We start from the raw sequence: 22,963 nt of genomic DNA on the forward strand, positions 1-22,963 counted from the left end.
TTCACAAAGAAGATACCCTTTCATTATGGTGATGTTAGTGTTGCAATGTTGGGGATTCTAAACTCTTCATGTAGGTAACAAAAGTTCAGAATTGTCTAACTGAGGTGGGCCCTAAAAAGACAGATTATTAAACTACAAAACAGCAGGCCAAAGGCCCAGGAGATGACTTCCAATGACTAAAATTATTTGTCTTGTAGTTGCAGCCTTCAGTGGACACTCACTCAAACGAGTGTGCGGATGCCTCCTTTGCTTGAACTCTGAGTCACAATGACCAAGTAGGAGCCACTAAGTCCCTGAAGGACAAACCAATGGATATTCAAGTGGGGATTCTTAGCTGACTCATAAGCCCTTTTGCATCCTGTACTGAACTTGCAATATCTTGTAAAATTCCCCAACAACTAACTTCTGGACGGGGCATTCCGGACGGCACATGACAACAGCTAATGCCTACCTGGTGCGGATAAAACAGTTGTTTCACATGCTTCGCCCAGGGAATTTTTTGCACAGCACTTGATCTGGAACCCCCTCACCACCTCGCTCAAGTTGAGAGTACTGTTGGAGACCCATTTTCCAAACATTTTTCTGTTCTCCTTTTTATTCCAAAGACCTTCTGGGATTTCGTCAGTGCAGCTGAAAAGAAAGGGCAGATGTCACAAGGGTGGGCATTCACTCCTTCGGGCTCGGCAGAGGTTAGGACTAGGCAGGGATTCTCTGGACAGCTTCAAGACATTCATCTATTAGAACTTATAGAGGAAGAATCTATCACCCTTTAGAATGATGGTTTACCAATACATCATTCCTTTTTCATTGTGTTTAGGACAAAGAGTCATTGTGAGGGTGGGAGGATGTGGAGGGCTTCATGTTCCTCCCATAGAGGGGCCACAATATCCTGATTACTTGGGAAATTCGTTTGGGCACTTCCTCCAGATCCAAGATGGTAATGGGTAGCCGTCGGAGAGGCAAGACACCTGACTTGCGGATGTTTCAGTTTGTACTTGAGGTTTCCCTGCAGAAAAGGGCATGAAAAATGAGCTCATGTTAGAAGGGCCTTCCCAGAAAGGCCTTCAGAGTTGGCCTGAGATGGGCTCCTCTGTGTGACGGTCAACAAGCTGCGTGGGCTCTGAGTGGGCGCCACCTGCAGGCCAATCACAATCTGAGACCTTTGGAGACAGTGTCCTCCTCCCATCAGAACCTTTGGAGGCAGGCAGTCCCACCCCATACCTGAGCAACATTATTTTCACTCCAGAGTCCCTCTTAGTGAGCTGGCATGGGCATTTGTCCACCTGCACACCTTATGGTGGTGCCGGGACTGAACCCGAATCTGCCACGCACACAGCAAGCTCCCTCTCCGCTGTACCATGGGCTGCACACCTTAAAAGGAGTTCTGGCTTCGGGAGACGTATCTTCAAAAAGTCCCAATAAAATGTACTCCCTCTCACCCCACCCCCGCCACTCGTGTGTGTGTGTGTGTGTGTGTGTGTGTGTGTGTGTGTCTGTGTCTGTGTGTGTGTGTTTAGCAAAAACAGTTTTTATTCAAAGAATTTTAGAAAAGTTTGACAGGAGAGAATGAGAGCTATATGTTCAAGAGAGAATCTGGGCTTCTCCAGAGGGGAAGAAGTGTATTCCCCTCTTTCATAAAGTTCCTTTAAAAAATGAAATGGCTGGTAATAAGAGTTTCGGCCTTTCCTTAACATAATCTTTCAAAGTGCTAAAGTGAAAAAGATCATACCACCAAAACCTGTTCAGAGAGGAAGTGTAGTAAGTCCCTTAGTTTCAAAGGATGAACACAGAAAAGTAAGGCATGTGCATACAAAATGCATATATGTGTATACATGCATAAACAAAGCCTCTGGATATGAATATAATTTCTAAGCATTTTGGCATGTAAAATTAGTTTTAGAGCATTCTTTCCAAATATTACTTAGCTCTTTCTGGTCACAGTTTTTTTTAAAAAAAAAGTGAGTTAAAAAAAGGTAAAAATAAAATTCCCTGAAAATTGAACTTACTTCTTATATACAGTGTGAACATTTTTGTGAACTGGGCATCATCATTTTCGGCATGAAATACATATTCTCCAGGCTGGTGGTTGTGGTTGCAAAATTTAGAAATGCTGTCCAGAAAAAAAAAGATAAGTAAAAGACAGACTTGGTAAGATTCTTTTAATTTTATTTATTTATCTATCTATTTTTTGTTTTTGGGCCACACCCAGTAAGACTCAAGGATTACTCCTGACTCTGCACTCAAAAATTACTCCTGGAAGCGCTCCGGAAACCATATGGGGTGCTGGGGATTAAACGCAGGTTGGCCACGTGCAAGGCAAATATCCTACCCATTGTATTATTGCTCTGGCCCTCTTGGCAAGATTCTTTTAGGAGATGGTAAATTAAAAACTGGGCTTGCTTGAGAATCTCACTATCCCAGAGTTCAGTGAGAACCTCACTCCCCAAAGTACATAAAGAAAGTTCTAGATGTTAGGCCCTTGCTATCCAAGTGGCTCATAAGCCAGGCAGCACCAGCACGGTTTCATCCAGGAAGGAAGGAAGAAGGAAGGAAGGAAGAAAGAAAGAAAGGAGGGAGGGAGGAAGGGAAGGAAGGAGCGGGGAAGAACGGAAGGAAGGAAGAAGGAAAGAGGAAGAAAAGACAAAATATTCATTATTATGCAGACCAGAGCAAAATGCTTTGCATGCAAACATTTTCCTTCTTAAGTCTTTTGTGCTATCTTAACAGAATATGATTTGTTATGGTAGAGATGACATAGTATCTGAAATACTTTTACTCTTCCAGGGCAGATACTGGTCAATAAATCAGAAGTGAGCATACAAGATACGGAGGTGGTGGAGGTGGCTCAGGGAGGGAGTACATGCCTTGTATGTGCGAGGACCTAGGTTTTATCCCCAGCAACACACACACACACACACACACACACACACACACACACACACAAAGCCAAAACCAAAAAAGAAAACTGGCATGCCAAGAGCTGATAAGAGCTATGCAGACCCATACACCCCATCAGTCCATGGGGGACCCTACCTCCCTCTGACTGTGACTTGGGGGTGGCGGGGATCTGGGGGCAATCCAACACAGCTGGAGTTGAATTTGATCTGTTGAAATTTCTGTTCTGAGCTTGACAGAGATAGGAAGGGGTGGAAGAGGAGCTGGTGATTTGATACCATTCTATATAATGATGTGCTCATTTTCATTTTATTATTTTTGACTTGTGAGTTGCAACTGGCAGAGCTCAGGAACTATTCCTGGTAGTGCCTAGGAACCAGGTGATGCCTTGGATTAAATCTAATGTGCCTATGTGCCCAAACATGAGAACTGGCCCTTTCAGCTATCTCCTTAGTTCCTCACTTTTTTTTTGGTTATTTTTTTGGGGTCAAACCCAGCTTACTCCTAGCTCTGCACTGAGGGATTCTTCCTAGTAGTGCTCAGGGGACCATGAGGCATGCTGGGGATCAAACCTGGGTCAGCTGCATGCAAGAAAGCCCTCGTCTTCCACATTTTGATGGGCAGTTTTGGGGCCACACCCAGCAGTGCTCAAAGGCTATGTGCTCAGAAATGAGCCCTGCAGGATTTGAACCAGGGTCATAACACTATAGCTGCAAGTAAGGCAAGTGACTTTCCTCCTGTGCTTTCTCTCTGCAGTAGTTTTGGTTATTTTCCTATAGAGTGGGTAGGGCACCTGCCTTGCACACAGCCAACCCAAGTTCCATTCACGTATGTCCCCTGAGGCCTGCCAGGAGTGATTCCTGAGTACAGTTTTGGTTATTTTTAAACAACTAAAGAGCACATTGTATCTTTTCTTCTATACACCAGTGTTTGGAACTCTTGCATTTTAGGAATGAATTGGTGATAAGAGGTAGAATGGTGACACAGGCTGGCTTTGAAGAGTGGTTTTTGGTGGAATCTCAGCTTTGTTGCTGGTCGGTGGCATGACTTTGGACAAGTCACATAACTCCTATATTTCAGTTTGCTCATTTGTAAAATGAAGTAGTAATAGCATCAACTTCAGATGGCTGGGGGAGAATTTTCTATTCAGTTTTTACTAAAGCAGTTCTGTAGGGGATAGGAGAGAGCACAGAGATTAGAGGTGGGCCTATGTGTTACATGTGCAGGGCTTTACTTGACACCTGGCACTGCCAAGTGTAGCCCTGGTGGCCCCTGAGCACTATAACGTGTGGCCCTGGTGACTCTGAGCATCCCTGGAGAGATCTGTGTGGTTCCACAAAGAGCAAGGCCACATCCTTGGGTCCTTGCCCTGAAATGTGGGCCTACTGGATTACCATGAGGGGCCCCAGGGCCCTCTGACCACTGCTTGGGAGGTCATAAAATAAAAATAAAGCAGCTTTGTCTGAAGTGCTTATAATTTATGTATTGTACTATCATTACTATTAAGCTTATTGGGCCTAAGAATCATTTTGAATCAAAACTAAATTTAGAAGTTTTACTCTAGGTTATGCAGTGAAGTAAGAAATTATATAAAAATAAAAAGACATCAGTGAGATAGCACAGGGGGCAAGGCATATGCTCTACATGTGGCCATTGGTGGCTATTCATGGTTCTATCCCCAGCAACCCATATGGTCATATGGTCACCTCACAACGTGCAGAGCAGGAGGAAGCCCTAAGCATAGCTGGTGTGACCAAAAAGCTAAAACTAAAATAAATAAAATTAAGAGAAAAATGCAAGAGGTAAACTATCAACAGATTTAGCCAAAATTTCTTAAAAAGTAGAACACTCTGCAACTATTAAAACTATCATAAAAATAGTGAAAGATATAATAATATAGATATATTGTATACTCATTAGTATATAAAGATACTCATAATACATTTTAAATAAAAATATCAGAAAGTGGGGCTGGAGCAATAGGACAGCAGGGAGGGCACTTGCCTTGCATGAGGCCAATCCCAGAATCCTACATGGTCACCTGAGTCCCACAGGGAGTGATCGCTGAGCACAGAGTCAGGAGTCACTCAGGAGCATTGCTGTGCGTGACCCAAAAACAAACTAAAAAAATCAGGCAACAAATGCCACATTTAATATCATGTCTATACAAAAATATGTAAGCATTTTTTTCTATCATGGTGGATATATAGAAAAAAGCTTAAAATGCAATCTTTGGGTGTGAAATTCTTGGAGTTATTAAGAATATTGTACCTTAAAAATGTTATTTATTTATTGAATTTGGGAGAGGGTAGTTTGGAGTCACACCCAGTAATGCAAACCATTCGGTGGGCTGACTCCTGGCTCTTCACTCAGGGATCACTTCTAGAGATGCTCGGGAAACCACATTAATCCCTGTACTAAGCCTCTGGCCTCTTCATTTCATTTTTTTCATCATCTTGTTGTTCGTCGATTGCCTCGAGCAGGCCCCAGTAATGTCTCTTTCATCCTAACCCTGAGATTATATTCAAGGCTCTTTAGGAGAATGAGACCCATCATTGTTACTGGTATTTGGCATATTTGGTACGCCACGGGGAGTTTGCCAGACTCTGCCCTGTGGGCAGGCTACATTTGATAGCCTGCAAGTTTGTCCAAAGTAGGAATGAGATAATAAGATGTCATAAAAAGATGTCCTGATAAGATGTCGCGTGGCCGCAAACACAGCCGCGTGGTTCCAGGAGCTGGATTTTATAGTCTCTGAGTCTCTTAAGATAGTTTTTTGTTTGTTCGTTTTGGGGCCATACATGGCTATGCTCAGGGGTTACTCTTCGCTCTGCACTCAGGAATCACTCCTGGAGGTATTCAGGGGACTATATGGGATACTGGGGATCAAATCCATGTTTGCTGCATACAAGGCAGGCACCTTACCCACTGTACTATCACTCTGGTCCCCTAAGACAATTTTAGAAAACAGGAGTAAATGAGGATGCTGGCATTGTCCTATGTGATTGAGTAAGTAATTTAGCCTGTTGCCACATTTCAGAAAATGAGATTATATATACAGTGTGTGTGTGTGTGTGTGTGTGTGTGTGTGTGTGTGTATGTGTGTGTGATCTCTGAAGGAGAAGGAGCAGGACCATTGTCACAAACAGCAAAAGCAGAGGGAACTGGATTCAACTGGCAGCCTTTGATAATTCTCTATTCAAATTTCCCCTCCTTTCTATTCAAGTTTAATTTCCTTTGGGAAAATAAAAGTCCTGGAAGAGATTTGTGTACTCCTATAGTCATATAAAATGGATTAATCTGAGATCTGCTTTTCTGTTTTATTTATTATTTATTTATTTATTTATTTATTTATTTTAATCACACCCAGGAGGTGCTTGGGGCATACTCCTAGCTCTGTGCTCAGGGATTGAAGGGATGGGTGTTGGAACATTGTAAGACTGACACTCAATCATGAACAACTTTTTTTTTCTTTTTGGGTCACACCCTGCGATGCTCAGGGGTTACTCCTGGCTCATGCACTCAGGAATTGCTCCTGGCGGTGCTTGGGGGACCACATGGGATGCTGGGAATCGAACCTGTGTCGGTCATGTTGGCTGCATGCAAGGCAAATGCCCTACCCGCTGTTCTAGCGCTCCAGCCCCATGAACAACTTTTTAACTGTATATCTCATGGTGATTCCATTTTTAAAAATCCTTTAAAAATGAAAAAGGATTACTACTAGCAGAGCTATATGTGGTGCTGGGGTGAGCGGCATGGTGCCTTATCTGCTGTACTCTCGCTCTGGCCTGAAAACTGCCTTTCCATATGCTTCTGTAATGATCCTACCTGACCACTCAGAACCCAGAGGACTTCTGTCTTGTCCCATACTTATGAGCATCCAAGTAATGCCCTCTGTGGGCAGAGCATATACAGGGAAAATCTAGAATTAAGATATTTCAGGGAAAGAGAAAACACACGCCTAAAGAGAGTCTTTCAAAAGAAATGATGAAATATAGCACCTGGGTGATTTTTTTTTAACCATAGAACTGGGAAGATCCTGTAGGAGAATTGGGTGTTTGAAATGAAGTCTCTAGAAATAGGAAATCATTCAAAAAAACCAGGTGAAACAAAAAAATGCAAAGGTACTTTTTCTCCAGACCTGGATGGCCTGACTGCTGGGAAGGTGGAACCAAAGAAAATGGGAGCCCATGAGGCAGTGTTGGCCAACATGGGTAAGAGGTTTGAGGAAGTGAACTGGAGAAATGAAGATGTGAAAGATTTCTGGCACACACGCCACGACCACACTAAAACCTTTTCAGGCTCAGTTTCATCACACAGACTTTTTGGCCACATGTTAAAAAAAAAGTGTCACTTTGTTTATTAAGCCACCTCTAAAGACAATATTATGAGGGTAGGAGAGATAGTACAGGGCACTTATCTTGCTCCTGTATGACCCAGGTTTGATCCTCATACCCCAAGACAGAGCCAGGAGTGATCCCTGAGCACAGAACCAGAAGGAAGTCCTGAGCACAAAATAGGTATAGATCAAATCCCAAATAAACAAACAAACAAAACAACAACAACAACACACATACACACACACCATGGGGGAGAAAGCAATAGGGGGATTGGAGCAATAATACAGTGGGTAGGGCATTAGCATTTGCATGTGCTAACCTGGGTTGATCCCTAGCATCCCATATGGTCCCCAGAGCACCACCAGGAGTGATACTTGAATGCAGAGCCAGGAGTAACCCCTGAGTATCACTGGGTGTGGCCCCCAATAAATAAGTAAATAACAGAAAAAAAGAAAGATCATCTAAGAAGCTGACACGCTATAAAAAAAAAAAAGATTTTTAAAAATAAAAACAGTCCCAATATGATGAAGATACTGGATCTCACAAAAATTTACTTATATTAAATTGTTGACATTAGGTAATAGGCAAAGGATAAAAACTGTACTAGTACTTTAATTTATTAGTAAACTTGCTATTTGTTTACTTACAAATGACAAGTTGAGAATAGTTCATGATCTAGTCTGCCATGCCTTACTTACCTCAACTCAGAGCCTGATGTTGAGAGTGAAAATCATTAAGGATGCCTGAGAGACAGTATAGTGGGAAAGGCATTTGCTTTGCATGAAGGCAACCTGGGTTTAATCCCCAGTAGTCCATATAGTCCCCTGAATACAACTAGGAGTAATCCCTGAGCCAGGAATAAATCCTGAGCATGAAATATAGAATGAAATACAACATCTGGACAAATTTTTGACCATATAACTGTGGGGCCCCTTGGAGGAGGGTGGGTTGAGTTTCCCTCCCCACCTTGAGAAGAGCCCCAGCAGCTGAAGACCTCTGGTTCCAGCCACAGCCATCCTTAAGACCACTCTCCACACGCTCGGACGAGCCTCATGCAAGAAGCAACCGGCAGAGGAACCCAGGTGTGCAGGACCCAGGGCGTAGATCTCCAAGCCTACTCAAATTGGGATTGGGCCTCCTCCACCCAGATCCCCCATCTTCCAGTATGTAGGCGTTACACCCACCAACTGCCCCGGCGCCTGTGTAATCCCATCAACGGCCAAGACCCAGAGACTATAAAACCCAGCTCCCGGAAGCGACATCTTATTATCTAGTTCTTACTCTGGAGAACCTGGCAGGCTACCAAAAGTATCCTGCCCACACGGCAGAGTCTGGCAAACTCCCTGTGGAGTATTCAATATGCCAAAAACCAGTAACAATGATGAGTCTCGTTCTCCTGATCCTGAAAGAGCCTCGAATGTGGCACTTTCTAAAATCCTAGAGATAGGACGAAGGAGATGTTACTGGTGCCTGCTCGAAGAAATTGATGAACAACAGGATGACAGTGACAGTGACAGTGAACTGTGAAAAGTCTGTGTGGGCCAAAAGCGAAACCCAAACAAAACCATTTAGAACACTTGTCTGGATTCTTCATCCTTTGTGTTCCCCCCATCTCCTTGTGCTTCCACATTCCTGGCAGTTCCACCCACAAACTGCCTCTGGGCACCATTTAAGCTTATGAAGGACCATTATCCAGAGACTCACAAATAAATCTCAGAAGCAACATGATGCAGAGATGCTTCCGGACCTTAAATCATCATTCAGTTAAATATTTAACTCAAGCTCTAGCACTCTATTTAAAATTTTAGAATTCCTGGAATGACATCTCATACTTTATGCTGATATACCGACAGCAGCACACTACAGCTGACGGGGTGTAAAATAGAACGCAACTGATCTTGATCAAAAATATATATGTTGATCAAGGCTCAACCTGCAACAACATGTGAGTTATACATCTCTTACACAAGGGTTTAATGGCTCCAAGGAGAGATGCAACAATTTTCACACACTTTCCTCTAGGGAAACCTTTTTGGACACTTTTTAGTAGATTGTTCATAACAAGCAATACAAAATAAATTACTTAGAATCTACATTTGAGGCAGGCTTGGGTGGTGGTTGGAAAATTCAAAATAATGGTAGTGGGAAGGTGTAATGGTGGTGGAATTGGTGTTGAAATATTGAATGTAATAAATATTGTGAACAGCCCGGCAAGCTACCGAGAGTATTCGATATGCCAGACACAGTAACAACAAAGTCTCCAATGGAGACGTTACAAAATAAAATTTAAAAAATAATAAAATAAAATCTAGTGCTTATTTTACAGTTATAGTACATTGTAATTTGAACTAACCATATTTCAAGTTCTTGATAACCATATGTGACTGGTAGCAACTAAGTTGTATAATTCACATATAGACCTGGGAATATAGCCCTACCCGCTGTGCATACAGCCCCAGATCATCAGATCAATCAGGAGAGCTAGTACAGCAGTAGGGCACTTGCCTTGCATAAGCTGACTCTGGTTTGATCCCCCTGCTTCATAGATCGTACCTGGAGAACCACCTGGAGTGATCCCTGAGCTCAGAGGCAGGAGCAAGGCCTGAGTACAGCTGTGTATGATTTCTCTCCCCATCTCCCACCTTAAAAAGTATAAAATCCGGGCATTTTGCTCCTTTTTTTTTTCTTTTTGGGTCACACCCGGCAATGCTCAGGATTTACTCCTGGCTCTGCACTCAGGAATTACTCCTGGTGGTGCTCGGGGGACAATATGGGATGCTGGGATTCAAACCCAGTCATCTGCGTGCAAGGCAAACACCCTAGCCGCTGTGCTATCACTCCAGCCCCATTTTGCTCCTTTTTGTTTATTTGTTTCCTCATTCAAGGATGTGAGCCTGGTCAGAATTCACTTTTTTTTTCTTTTTGGGTCACACCCGGCAATGCACAGGGGTTACTCTTGGCTCTGCACTCAGGAATTACCCCTGGCGGTGCTCAGGGGACCGTATGGGATGCTGGGAATTGAACCCGGGTCGGCCACGTGCAAGGCAAATGCCCTACCCGCTGTGCTATTGCTCCAGCCCCAGAATTCACATTTTTAACCTTTGTCCAAATGGCTTCTGTTTAGGAGGTTACAGATCTGGGTTGCTTTAAGAAATGACAAGTCTTGGAGCCAGAGTGAGGGTTTAGAGGGAAGGATGTTTGTCCTGTACTTGGCAGACCTGGGCCGGATCCCAGCATCCCATATAGTTCTCTGAGCCCACCAGGAGTGATTCTTGAGTCAGGAGTATCCTCTGAGCTTTGTTTTTTTTTTTTTTTAGATTTTTATTAGTGAAACACCATGAGGTACAGTTGTAGACTTACAAATTTTTGTGCTTGGGTTTCTATAACTATACAATGATCGAGTACCCATCCCTCCACCAGTGCCCCCTGTGCCCCTCATCTCCTAAAAATCACAAGTCCCTCTCAGTGGTATGTAGTCTAGCCTGAAATCATGCTATGCAGGCTATTCCTTCTAAGAGATAAAAAGTGTCAGATTAAAAGAAGTTTTCAGAGTAAATGTTTGGTTTTTCCTTTAAAGAGGGAATGAATGCTTTTCTTCTTGAGTATGATTGTACAAATTCCTAGGAAAACAAAATTGCCCTTCCGCATTTATTATGGGGCTATTTCTGCATTATTTTTTAAAATCTTCATACACCTTTAGGCAATATTTTCCTGTTGGTTTTTTTTAAGGAGTTTTACTTCCTCAATCATCTGCAAATATGTGAAGAAAGAGTCTGTGTACTACCTCTGGGCACTCTCGAATAGGAAGTCACCCTCTGATGGCTCAGAAAATGTCACAGAACTAGACTCAACTAATAGGATTCTTTTGATTTTTCCATGCCGTTAACACTATCTGAACTGACAACCAAACACCTGGAATTCTCACGTCTGCTGTGTGTTTTCTCAACTTCTGTACCAAGGCAAATATATATATATATATATATATATATATATATATATATATATATATATACACTGCTTTTCCCAAGGATATGAGCAATCTTTGGCCACAAGTAGACACAAGTCCTGCAGCTTTGCTGCCTCACCTGTACCCATCATCAAGGCCACTTTGTTCACAAGGAAAGGATTTGAAAGAGAAGGTCCATGTACATCTGATTTGTGGGTATGCTTTAAACCTGACAGAAAAACAAAACTCTTCATTCTCGTTAATTTCATAATCTTCATTTGATTTGGAACCATTTATAAATCCTTTCTCTGTAAAAAAAAATAAAAACAAGATAAAATAAAATTGCAGGTATAATAAGACAATGAACATTTACATGGCAATGGATCAAGAAGAAAACAATTTATTCAACAGTATAAAGCAATAAAACTCAGTCCTCCTCCAAAAGTCCTTGTCCCAGTTATGATGAGCTTTGAAGTGGCATCATCTTGGAGTGTAATCAAGTTTCCTCTAAGAATTGGATGTAAGTAATGAACTCTCCTCCCAGAGAAATGTACTAGTGAAGAAGCAGCTTCTGCAGAGAGTCATAAGAGGCTTCGGGCCTATTCTACCCAGACCCACCTTGCTCATACCTGGGCCCACTGACAGTTTGGAAGACCTCATTGTCTGTTTAGGGCCAGGGAGACAGTACAGGGGGTAAGGCACTTGCCTTGCACATGGCCCACATGGGTTCTATCCCCGACATCCCCTATGGTCCCCTAAGCCCTACCAACAGTGATTCCTGAGTGCAGAGCCAGGAGTAACCTCTAAGCATTGCTGGGTATGGCCCAAAATACAAAAGAAGATCTCGCTTTCAGCAGAGTGGATAGCCATGATAACACTCCCCGTAATATTAACCTCAGGGCACAAATGAAAGAGCTAGTCCAAGATAGTTTGCAAAGTTCCCATACAGAATGCTTAGCCATTGGTTTGCCAAGGATATCTCTCCATTTCTTAACATTTCCATTATGGTAAAAGCTGCCACTTAACCTGAGATGACTTAAACCTGGTACCACTCACTGCCCCTTTCCAACTTTAGCCTTTTTTTAAAATTTTTTTTTTAGGTTTTTGGGACACACCCAGAGATGCTCAGGAGTTACTCCTGGCTCTGTGCTTAGGAAGTACTCCTGGTGTTACTCAAGGGACCATATGTGGTGCCAGGGATTGAACCTGGGTTGGCTATAGGCAAGGCAAGTGTCCAACCTGCTGTACTTTTGCTCCAGCCCCTAGAACAAGACTTTAATGAGTGCCTAGTTGTCCCAGACTCTCTGCCAGGTTTGAGATTACACGTGGAGAGAGATTGTCCTGTTCTTACAGTCTATTGGAAGACAAAAGTATGATTGGGTCACAGTGTGGTAAATGCACAAAGAAAATCATTCAACTGGGCAAAGCTTAATTGGAGTGGGAAGAGGGTGGCACCTTATATTTTGCAAAAAAACTATTCCAGTTTTTTTCTTCAGCTTTCCCTCCCTATTCACACTATATAAAAAAAACACCTCAATTTGCAGTCTACATATTACATTCCACACTAAAGCAGTTAAAAATAAGAATAAAGATCACACGAGGAGGCTGCATTACCTAGGATGGTAACCAAAGCTGATTTACTGGGATGCTGTGAAGAAGAACAAGTGTAATATCCTGTGTCATTTCTTTCCACTGATGATACAAAAGCAAACAGAATCCGTATCATAGTTCTGTTTGTAGAATAGGTACTCATCTCAAAGAAACTGCCCTAGGTTTTAATAAAACAGAGTTTCAATGTAATGATTTCTTAAAAAAGATTTTTTAAATTAAATCAGTGTGAGATAGAGCATTACAAAGCTGTTCATGATCGCATTTCAGTCATACAATGTTCCAACACCCATCCCTCTACCAGTGTAATTTCCCAGCACCAGTGACCCCAGTTTCCCTCCTGCCCCTTCAAGCTACCCCCCTCCCCCGCCACACCTGCGTCTATGGCAGGCACCTTTTGTCTTTCTCTTTTTCTCTTTCATTTTAGGCATTATGGTTTGCGACACAGATGCTGGAGGGCTATCCTATATATCCCTTTAACTACTTTCGACACTTCAGTTTTGTCCAGAGTAATCATTTCCAACTAGTATTGTCGTAATGGACCCTCCTCTATCTTAACTACTCTCCATCCCCCACAACCTTGTGATAATTCCCAACCATAACCAATGTAATGATTTCATCCTGCACTGTAACTGCATTTTCAGGATACAAACACTCATCTTACCTTCCCCAGCACCTTGTTCTCTAGTTCCCAGGTGAGCCCAAAGCCGTGGCTCACATGAAGAGCTTTACACCTGATCCATAAGGGCTCCCCGACCTTAAGAAATATTTGTGGCAGTGTGGTCTGAGGAGTTTGATTTAAATCTACAAGGCAAAAACAATCCCAGATCAGAAGAACAGGGGTTCCTGTCCCCCTTTCCCCCACATTATGAAGAAAAGAGATTAATGTCATCTCAAATGTTACTAAGCATTTTAATAAAAGGATCTACATCCCCCTTTTTAATTGAATCACTGATGAGATACACAGTTACAAAGTTGTTCATGATTGAGTTTCAGTTATACAATGTACCAACATTCATCCCTTTGCAAGTGAACATTTCCTACCACAAATGTTCCTAGTTTCCCTCCCACTCATCCCCCCCCAGACTGCCTCTATGGCAGACACTTTTCTCTCTCTCTCTCTCTTTCTCTGTCTCTCTGTCTGTCTCTCTCTGTCTCTCTATGTCTCTCTTTCTCTCAGAATCTTTCAAACTATGTTTTTAAGAGGAAAGCAGCAGTTAGGAAGGAATCCATTGTTATATTAAAAAAATTTTCAAGGAGGGGCTGGAGCGATAGTACAATAGGAAGGTCACTTGCCTTGCATGTAATGATCCAGGTTCGATTCCTTATGATTCCCCCAAGGCCTGCCAGGAGTGAGCCCTGAGCACAGAGCCAGGAGTAATCCCTGAATACCACTAGGTGTGGCCATCCCCAAAGATTATCAAAGAATTACAGTTGTCCCTTAGTATACATGATGGATTGTTTCTAGAAACCATGAAGATACCAAAATCCATGGATTCTCAAAATCCTTATGCAACATTGGTGTATTAGTTGCACATAACTTAGGTACAGTTTCCTATATACTTCAATTCTCTTCTAAATTTCTTATAATATCTGATACAGTATAAATAGATTTTATTCTGCATTACTGAAGGAATAATGACAAGAAAAAGTCTTGGTTATGTTTGTACAGACAAAGCCATCTTAGACTAAACATGTAGTACAAATTTTCCATTCACAGTTTGTTGAATCTCCATGTAGAGAAGCTAAAGAGATGGAGGCTAATTGTAAAGAATCTCTGAAATGGAATAATTATGCCACTGGTTGGACTTTGCTCCACATTTCTAAGGAAAAGGCAGACAGGCGTGATATGAATGATGGTCCTACCTATTGTGAAAAGCTTGGTACATTCCCTGCCCAGCTCATTTCTGGCACAGCACCTTATGTCTGTTTCAAACAATTCGCTAAGGACACTTTCTTCCTTAGTAACAACAGCTGGACTTTCTCCTTTACAGCTGCAATGAGAAATAAATGATATCAGACTGAATACATTTTAAAATTGTAAATACATGTTAAGAAATAGACAAAATAACTACTGTAGTTACTCATTTTCTTTTTTTTAAATTTAATTACCGTGAGATACAGTTACAAAGCTTTCATGTTTGAATCTCAGTCATACAATAATCGAACACATATCCCTCCACCAGTGCACATTCTCCACCACCAATGTCCCTAGTATACCCCCCATTTCCTTAACAATTAGAGTGATGCTACAGAGAAATGACTGTGTTTTCTAGAGCTCAGGGGTCAGAGTAATAGTGCAGTGGGCCAGATGCTGGCCTTGCATACAGCCGGCTCAGGTTCAATCCTCAGCACCATTTACAGTCCTCCAAGCCATCCAGGAATGACTGGGCACCAATGTGAGACCCAAACCCAATAAATAAATAGAAATAAAACCTTCAAAATGTGTTCGGTTATTCTTGTGTTGTTTAAAGAAAGAAAAGGGACGAATTGAGAAAGTTGAGTGAGAAAAAGAGAGAATTAGAAAACCATATTTGGATTTAATATAGCTGAGTGAGGTAGATGTTTATTTTTCTTTCTTCGGGAAAGCTCACAAGAGGACAATTAGTGAAAAGACAAGAGGCCACTAGTAAAGGTCATTGGGGTCCCCAGAGTTCAGGGAACTATGGAGGCATCACTCACTAGGGGTGTCAGGTCAGCCTAATGTCAGGGTTTCACGGGCCTGTCCCCACCTCACCTCAGTTGAAAGAGGAGCTTAAGGGCCAGAGTAATGGTACAGTGGGCAGGGTGTTTGCCTTGAATGTGTCTGACCCGGGCACTGCAGGGCACTCCATAGGGCACTGTGAGCATCACCAGGAGTAATTCCTGAGCACAGAGCCAAGAATAACCCCTGAGCGTCGCTGGGTGTGGTCCAAAAATCAAAAAGAAAAAAGAAAGGGATGGGGGAGTATAAACTCCTCCTTATCACTTGAGTCAGAGTATTTGTTTCTTTTTTGTATCACTCCTTAAGGACTTAAAAAAATTTTTTTTGGTCGGGGAATACTGCCAGTGCTGCTCAAAATTAGTCCTGCACTCAGGAATCACTCTTGAGGGTGCTCAGGGGACCATATGGGATGCTGGGAATTAAAAGCCCTACCTGCTGTACTATCACTCCAGCCCCTAAAACTTTATTAGAAAACAATAACTATAGACATTTCAGAATTTTAAAAAAATATTTTATTTATTTGTTTGCTTTTTTGGGTCACACCCAGCGATGCACAGGGGTTACTCCTGGTTCATGCACTCAGGAATTACTCCTGGCTGTGCTTGGGGGGACCATATGGGATGCTGGGAATTGAACTCGGGTCGACTGCGTGCAAGGCAAATGCCCTACCCGCTGTGCTATCACTCCAGCCCAATTTCAGAAAATTTTTTAAAAATGCAAAGAAAGGAAGTTCAAGTTACCTGTATTCTTACTCCTCTGAGATAGCAATTCTTATTATTCTGGTGTGTCAGAACCAGAGAGAACTTTATGGACTGAGAGGAGACTTTGCATGCAGGAGGCATGGCTTTAAATTCTGGCTCCTCACAGTCCCCTAAGCACCAGAAGTCACTTCCAAGAAATAAACCAGGAATAGACCTGGAACACAGGTGGGTGTGGCCCAAAAATCAAAACAAAACAAAATTCATCTATCATGTCATATGTGACTTTCCCATCTGTTTCCTATATACATGGTCCACATTTATCAGCTAATATCTTTTCTCTCAAATTTGGTATTATTGGGGCCAGAGAGATAGGACTGCAGGTAAGTCACTTGCCTTGCATGCAGCTGACCCAGCTTTGATCCCTGGTACCCTACAGGTTGTGTCTTTAAATCACGCCATCAGGAGTGATTCCTGAGTGCAGAGCCAGGAGGAACCCCTGAGCATTACTGGGTGAGGCTCAAAAATTCAAAATAAGTAAATAAAATTTGGTATTATAATATAATTTATATTATGATTACTATCTCTGGAAGTATTATTTTACTTGTTCTCTTATTTAATCAATTTTTCTTCTCTTGTTTGCAGTGTCATAGACGGGATCATAGACCTCACAGATGTGCTGTTACTGAGCCACACACACAGAAATTAGTTACATTTCTTAATCAAAGTTAAGTAAACCTCATTTAGTTCAAAGTGCACAAATTCTGACTGTAGGAACTGAGCTACAGACATAAGAGAAACAAAAGTAAACACTTACTGGCACTCACTCTCTGTCAGACACTGTTCTGTGTGCCTCAGATACTTTGATTCATCTTGTCAATATAGCAAGTCTAAAAGTCCTTTTCCATTCCCTTCTTGTGATGAAGCACAAGAGGTTAGGTGAGTTGTCACACATGTAGGGAACACCCAGGCTAGATTATATAGTCTCAATCAACTATATCAGACTGCTTTTCCAAAGAGATCATAAGAAACCATTGATTCACATGCCATTTTTTTCCTTTTTATTTTGTTTTGTTTTGACCATACCAGGCAGTGCTTATGGTTTGCTCCTAGCTCTGTGCTCAGGGATCACTGTGGGTGGTGCTTGAGGGAACACGTGGGATGCCAGGATCTAACTCGGGTTGCCCACATGCAAGGCAAGTGCCCTACCTGCTGTACTATCTCTGGCCCCAACATAGGGCTTTTTTTTTTTCAAACTGAGAAATACACACTCTGATGACTACCCTTCTCCTCTTCCAATAAGATGCTCAGAAAACCAACAATACTGAGTTAAAAGGACTTTTAGGAGCTGAAGAGATAGTACAAGGTCTAAGGCACTAGCCTTGTATGTGATAGACTGAGGTTCAATCTCTAGTACCACATGATCCCAAGTATGGCAAGGAGCAACCCCCATACTTTGGGGGTCAGCAGTGATCCTATTTCCCTATTAAATAGACAAATATGAAAAGACATCTATTTGTATCGTGAAATATCTGAGGATCCCCTGAAGTGAGTGACATGATACTCAATGAGTTCCAAAAGACCTCCTTAACTGGAGAATTTGTAAAGGGAGTAAGGTGTCCTTGCATATAAGTAACCCAAGTTCAATCCCAGAACCCCATATGGTGCCCCAGACCCATCAGAAGTGGTCCCTGAGCACAGTGTAAGGAGTAAAGCCCTGAGCACACCTGGCTGTGTTCCTCCTCCCTTTAAAAAACCAGCCTTTCTGATGAAAACATCTTCATTATCCTCCTGAGAAGTCTACATTTGTCATTCTTCGAGGAAATGGCTTCCTGTTAAAATGGTAATAAGGGATGGAGAGAAAAGCCAAAGGACTGAAGCATGCTTTGCATGTGAGAGGCCCAAGATTCATTCTTAGAATTGCATCATCCCCTGAGTACCACTGGGAGCAACTCCCAAGTGCAGACCCAGCAAGGCATGACCGCACCGCCCCCCCCCCCACCAATCCAACAAATAAATGATAAAATGGCAATAAATTGGGTATACAACATGATATCAATAGATGAGGTAGGCCCATGAGGGAAGTAATAATAGTGTTTATTTCTGGAGCTTCATACCTTTCACTCTGTGAACTGCAGAACATCCATTCTACTGTCGGTTCTGGAACACTCTCAGATATGCAGAGCAGGGCATCCTCATTCTCGATTTTTCTAAAGTATGGTTTCCTTAATGTGTGAAGCAGCGTATCTAGAGCACCATATATAACGAACAGTTTAATATTTTTATGGTACTTGCCATGGAATTCTCCTTTAAGAGCCTATTGCTACATCATTTAGAAAAGTTAAGTCCGTGCCACAGCTATGTCTTCTGTAACTGCTCATACATGAAATCAGAGATATCCTCACCAAGATAGTAACTTTAACTCTGTCATCTGTCATCTGAGCCTGCATCTCTGGGTGTTTAATAAATCCACAGATGACAAGAGTGGAATGAAACCAAGTGAACAGACAATACAAATATAAAGACAAGGGGAAATCAGGAATAACACAAAGCTTTGAATAAAGCCCATGTCACACTTAGGGATCCAAGTTTCTTCCTGTGATTTTATCTGGAACTAGGCAGAAATATACTAACTTCAAAATAAGCAGCTGGAGCTATAGTACAGTGAGTGAGGCTCATACCTTGATGCAGCTAACCCTAATTCAATGCCTGGAAGTCCATATGCTACTCTGAGTACCGCCAGGAGTGATTTCTGAATGAAGAGTCAGGATTGACCTCTGAGCATCACCAAGTGTGGCCCAAATATCAAGGAAAAAAAAATAAGAAGAAATTAAGAGCTATAGTGAGACGCAGTTAGAATTGAAACAGAATTCAGAGGTTCATTTATCTTCCAATTCACATTAGATTTTGACACGTCTCTCCTTCTGCCAGTTGCCAGTCCCTATACTGGCTGACATAACTGTTCTTTCTCCTGCTAGGATTCTTCTGGGGACAAGAGTTCATTACCCCTTTGGATAGCTGGCTCAATATTTCAACAATCCTCTTTATTGGCTGGAGAGATAATACAGCGACTAAGGCTCTTGCCCTACATGCGGCTGACCCCATTTTGATTCCTCATACTGTATAGGGTTCTTTGAGTATTGTCAGGAGTGAACTCTGAGCATAGAGCCTGGAGTAAAGCCTGAGCACCAGTGTGGCCTAAGTACCCACTTTCAAAAGAAAGAAATGAAAACAAAGTTTCCTGGGGTCTAGTGATGTGGTGTGTGGGGGGAGGGGGAGGGGAGCAAAATGTAGGCCAAATGGTAGGGTTCGTGCCTCACATGAGGGAGGGGCTGGGTTAGGTCCTGGCACTGCATGGTCCCAAAAGCAGTGCCCAAACAGAGCACAGCTGGGTGCTGACTTCACAATAATCAAAATAAAATAATTAAAAAAAATATCGCTGGAGCGATAGCACAGCGGTAGGGCGTTTGCCTTGCATGCAGCCAACATGGCCGACTCAAGTTCCATTCCTCCGCCCCTCTCGGAGAGCCCGGCAAGCTACCAAGAGTATCTTGCCCGCACGGCAGAGCCTGGCAAGCTCCCCATGACGTATTCCATATGCCAAACACAGTAACAACAAAGTCTCCAATGGAGACGTTACTGGGCCCGCTCGAGCAAATCGATGATCAACGGGAGGGCCTTTACTTACTTTAAAAGCAGAAATCAAAGTCAATGGAGGTCAATATTATGCAAGGCATTTTAACTAGTGAGTCTGGCTTTCCTGATTCAAGAATTTCTTCCACATTGTACTGGATCTACTCTCCCTTTCTTTCTCTTGGCTGAAGAAATAGTACAGGATCTCAGGCACTTGCCTGGAATGCTGTGAACCCCTGTTTTATCCCCATGATCCCAGACACTGATACCCAGCACTAAATGAATATGGTCTTCTGAGAACCTCCAGAAGTAAACTTTGAGCACAGATCCAGGATTACGATCCAAGCACCTGAGCATCATTGGGTGCTCTCCAAACACCAAAAACCAAAACCAAAAACCAAAACAACAATAAAACCTCCAAGCAAAACAACAAAAAAAACCTCTCTGTACTAGTAAAAGAAGGCATTCCCAATAACTGCAGGTGATGCCAATTTAAAGAACAATTCTTCACGCTCATGTTGCTCTGTTTTGACAATATTCGTATGGAAACAGATGGTATCACTGAGAATAATCTCCATTTATTCCTTTAACCTAGACATGACATTTTCTTTTTTCTGTTGTTTCACATTGTTGGGTTTGGGATTGCCTATTTATTTTGGCATTGTGATTTACAATACTGGCTAATGATTCAGGTAGACATGACATTTTCGTGAAAACTGCTAACATTCAGATTTCCTTTTTTAGCAATGATGCTTTGCTGTTGGCTAAACTGAATTTGTGGTTTGCTAAACCCTTTCCTCTTTTTTCAAAGGGACTGTGAAAAAGTCACAAGTATGCCACAGTAAGTCTACCCAACCAAATTTTTTTGAATCCCACTATTTAGCAGAATGCTAACAACATTCAATTTTCTTGAAATACAGTTGCTACAATCTTTTACATTGTAAATCTTAAAGAGAAGGATACCCTGAGATTAAGAGAAACACAGCAATGGTCCACATGTCTTGTAGAAATCAGAAGTGTTTATGATTGTATAAACATTGTCAAAAAGAGAGCAAACTAGAAATCTCTTGCTTACACTCAGTGGAGGCTTGGGGAAAAGACGGAACAAGATCAGAATCATAGGGCCAGAGAGATAGTACAGTGGTTAAGGTGCTAGCCTTGCATATGGCCCACGGAGAGTCAATTCTCCTCACCCTATATGGTTTCCTGAACACTGCCAGGCGTGATCCCTGAGTGCAGAGCCAAGAGTGAACTCTGAGCACTGCTGGGAGAGAGAAAGGAAGGAGAGAAAGAAAGGAAGAAGAAAGGAAAGACGGAAGGAAGAAGAAAGAGAGAAAGAAAGGAAGGCAGAAAGACAGGAAGGAAGGCGGGCAGGAAGAAAGAAAGAAAGAAAGAAAGAAAGAAAGAAAGAAAGAAAGAAAGAAAGAAAAAGGCAGGCATCATAGAAGACTAAAAGGTATATCCTGCTCCATGAGCTTCTTGATCTCTGGTCTAATATTTCAGAACACAAAAGGCATACATTTGGGGACACATGTTGACTTAACTTGCTTTTTCCTCACAAGCTGACTTTAGGACAGAGTCCATTGAACACGACAGATGACAGTACTGAGAATGAAAAGGCCTGTGAGCATTCACTTTTTGTTTTTGTTTTTGTTTTATGGGCCACATGCTGCAGTGCCCAGGGATCACTCACTCCTGGCAGAACTCAGGGGACTATAGGGCAGTGTTAAGGATCAGAGCAAACACCTTCGCCACTGACTAGTTCTCCAACTATACAAATTCAATTTTTTAAATTTATCAAAATTGAATAAAATTACACTTTGTCTCCTTGGCCACATCAGCTCCTCCCCAAGTGCTCATCAGGATCATGAGCTTAGTGGCCTCATGTTTCAGGGGGCAACACAGACATCCTCATCATCCAGAGTCTTTTTACACTCTAGCAAGGTATGTTATCCGTGGGTTTGTGGATGGATGCCTGGGTGTCCTTCCCACCAGGTCTTATGACCCAAGACCACTCCCCACTGGCCTGACTGTCCAGCAGATGCAGCCTGGTGATGCAGAGCTGGCAGTACCCAGTGGCACGACTCTCACTAAGGCCATAGCCAGTGGTGCTTGGTAGGTCTCCAGGACACCTGGCAGTGTTCTGGAGACTGTAAGATGCCAGAGATAAAATCTGGGGACCTTATGCATGAAATCCGTGTGCTAATGGAGTGCTATGTAGCTGTTAGAAAAGATGAAGTTATGAAATTTACATACAAGTGGTACTACATGGAAAGTATCATGTTAAGCGAAATGAGTCAGAAAGAGCGGGATAGACACAGAAAGATTGCATTCATCTGGGGAACATAAAGCAACAAAATGGGAGACTAACACCCAGGAATGGCTGAGATTAGTACTAGGAATTATGCTCCATGACTTGAAGGCCAACCACATGTGCTAGGTGAAAAGGAAGCTCAGATAGAGAAGAGAGCACCAAATAAAGGGTGTTGTGAGGACCCCCCCAGGGTGGGAGAGACATGCAAAAAGTAGTCTATAGACCAAACATGATTGCCACTCAGTGCCTCTCTTGCAAAACATAGTACCCAAAAGAAGAGAGAGAGAACAAGGGGGAATGCCCTGCCACAGAGGCAGGGTGGGACGGGGGGGATGGGGGGTGGGAGGGATGCTGGGACCTGTGGTGGGGGAGGATGGGCACTGGTGGAGGAATGGGTACTTGATCATTGTATAACTGAAACCCAAGCACAAAAATTTATAAGTCTATAACTGTACCTCATGGTGTTTCACTAATAAAAAAATGATAAAAAAAAAAAAAAAGAAATCCATGTGCTCTGATCTATGTTTCTCAAACAGAGATGTGTATTTTCATCCATTTTACAGGTAAGGAAAATTAGACTCAGAACAATTAAGTGGCATAGTATGCCAAAGGCAGCAGTGTTCGAAGTAAGATCACAGATCTTCTGACATGTGGTCAAAATGTGTCCATTTCTTCCCCATAAGATACCCCTGATAAAATGGGGAGTGAGCAGGGGTCTAAAACTTTTCCACTCATGGCCCCTTTTTTGGCCCAAGAAAATTTATACCACCACAGGTATACAGGTCTATAAAATAGATAATACGAACCATTTAACTGATAACAAGT

At 42.4% G+C, this 22,963-nt stretch overlaps 1 protein-coding gene across 1 annotated transcript in view; it reads right to left on the reverse strand.

The window, feature by feature from the left end:
- The window catches only part of FLT3 (fms related receptor tyrosine kinase 3), a 106,314-nt gene that overhangs the window by 34,907 nt on the left and 48,444 nt on the right, over positions 1–22,963 (reverse strand). Inside the window, exons 5-12 of the mRNA XM_056110052.1 lie at positions 18,309–18,438; positions 14,656–14,783; positions 13,454–13,593; positions 12,796–12,949; positions 11,321–11,489; positions 2,007–2,110; positions 898–1,006; positions 452–630 (exon numbers count right to left, since the gene is read on the reverse strand). Coding sequence (XP_055966027.1) covers positions 452–630; positions 898–1,006; positions 2,007–2,110; positions 11,321–11,489; positions 12,796–12,949; positions 13,454–13,593; positions 14,656–14,783; positions 18,309–18,438 — 1,113 coding nt within the window. The remainder of the gene's footprint in view (positions 1–451; positions 631–897; positions 1,007–2,006; positions 2,111–11,320; positions 11,490–12,795; positions 12,950–13,453; positions 13,594–14,655; positions 14,784–18,308; positions 18,439–22,963) is intronic.

Source organism: Sorex fumeus, unplaced genomic scaffold, assembly GCF_029834395.1.
Source record: "Sorex fumeus unplaced genomic scaffold, SorFum_2.1 ptg000008l, whole genome shotgun sequence".
NCBI lineage: Eukaryota > Metazoa > Chordata > Mammalia > Eulipotyphla > Soricidae > Sorex > Sorex fumeus.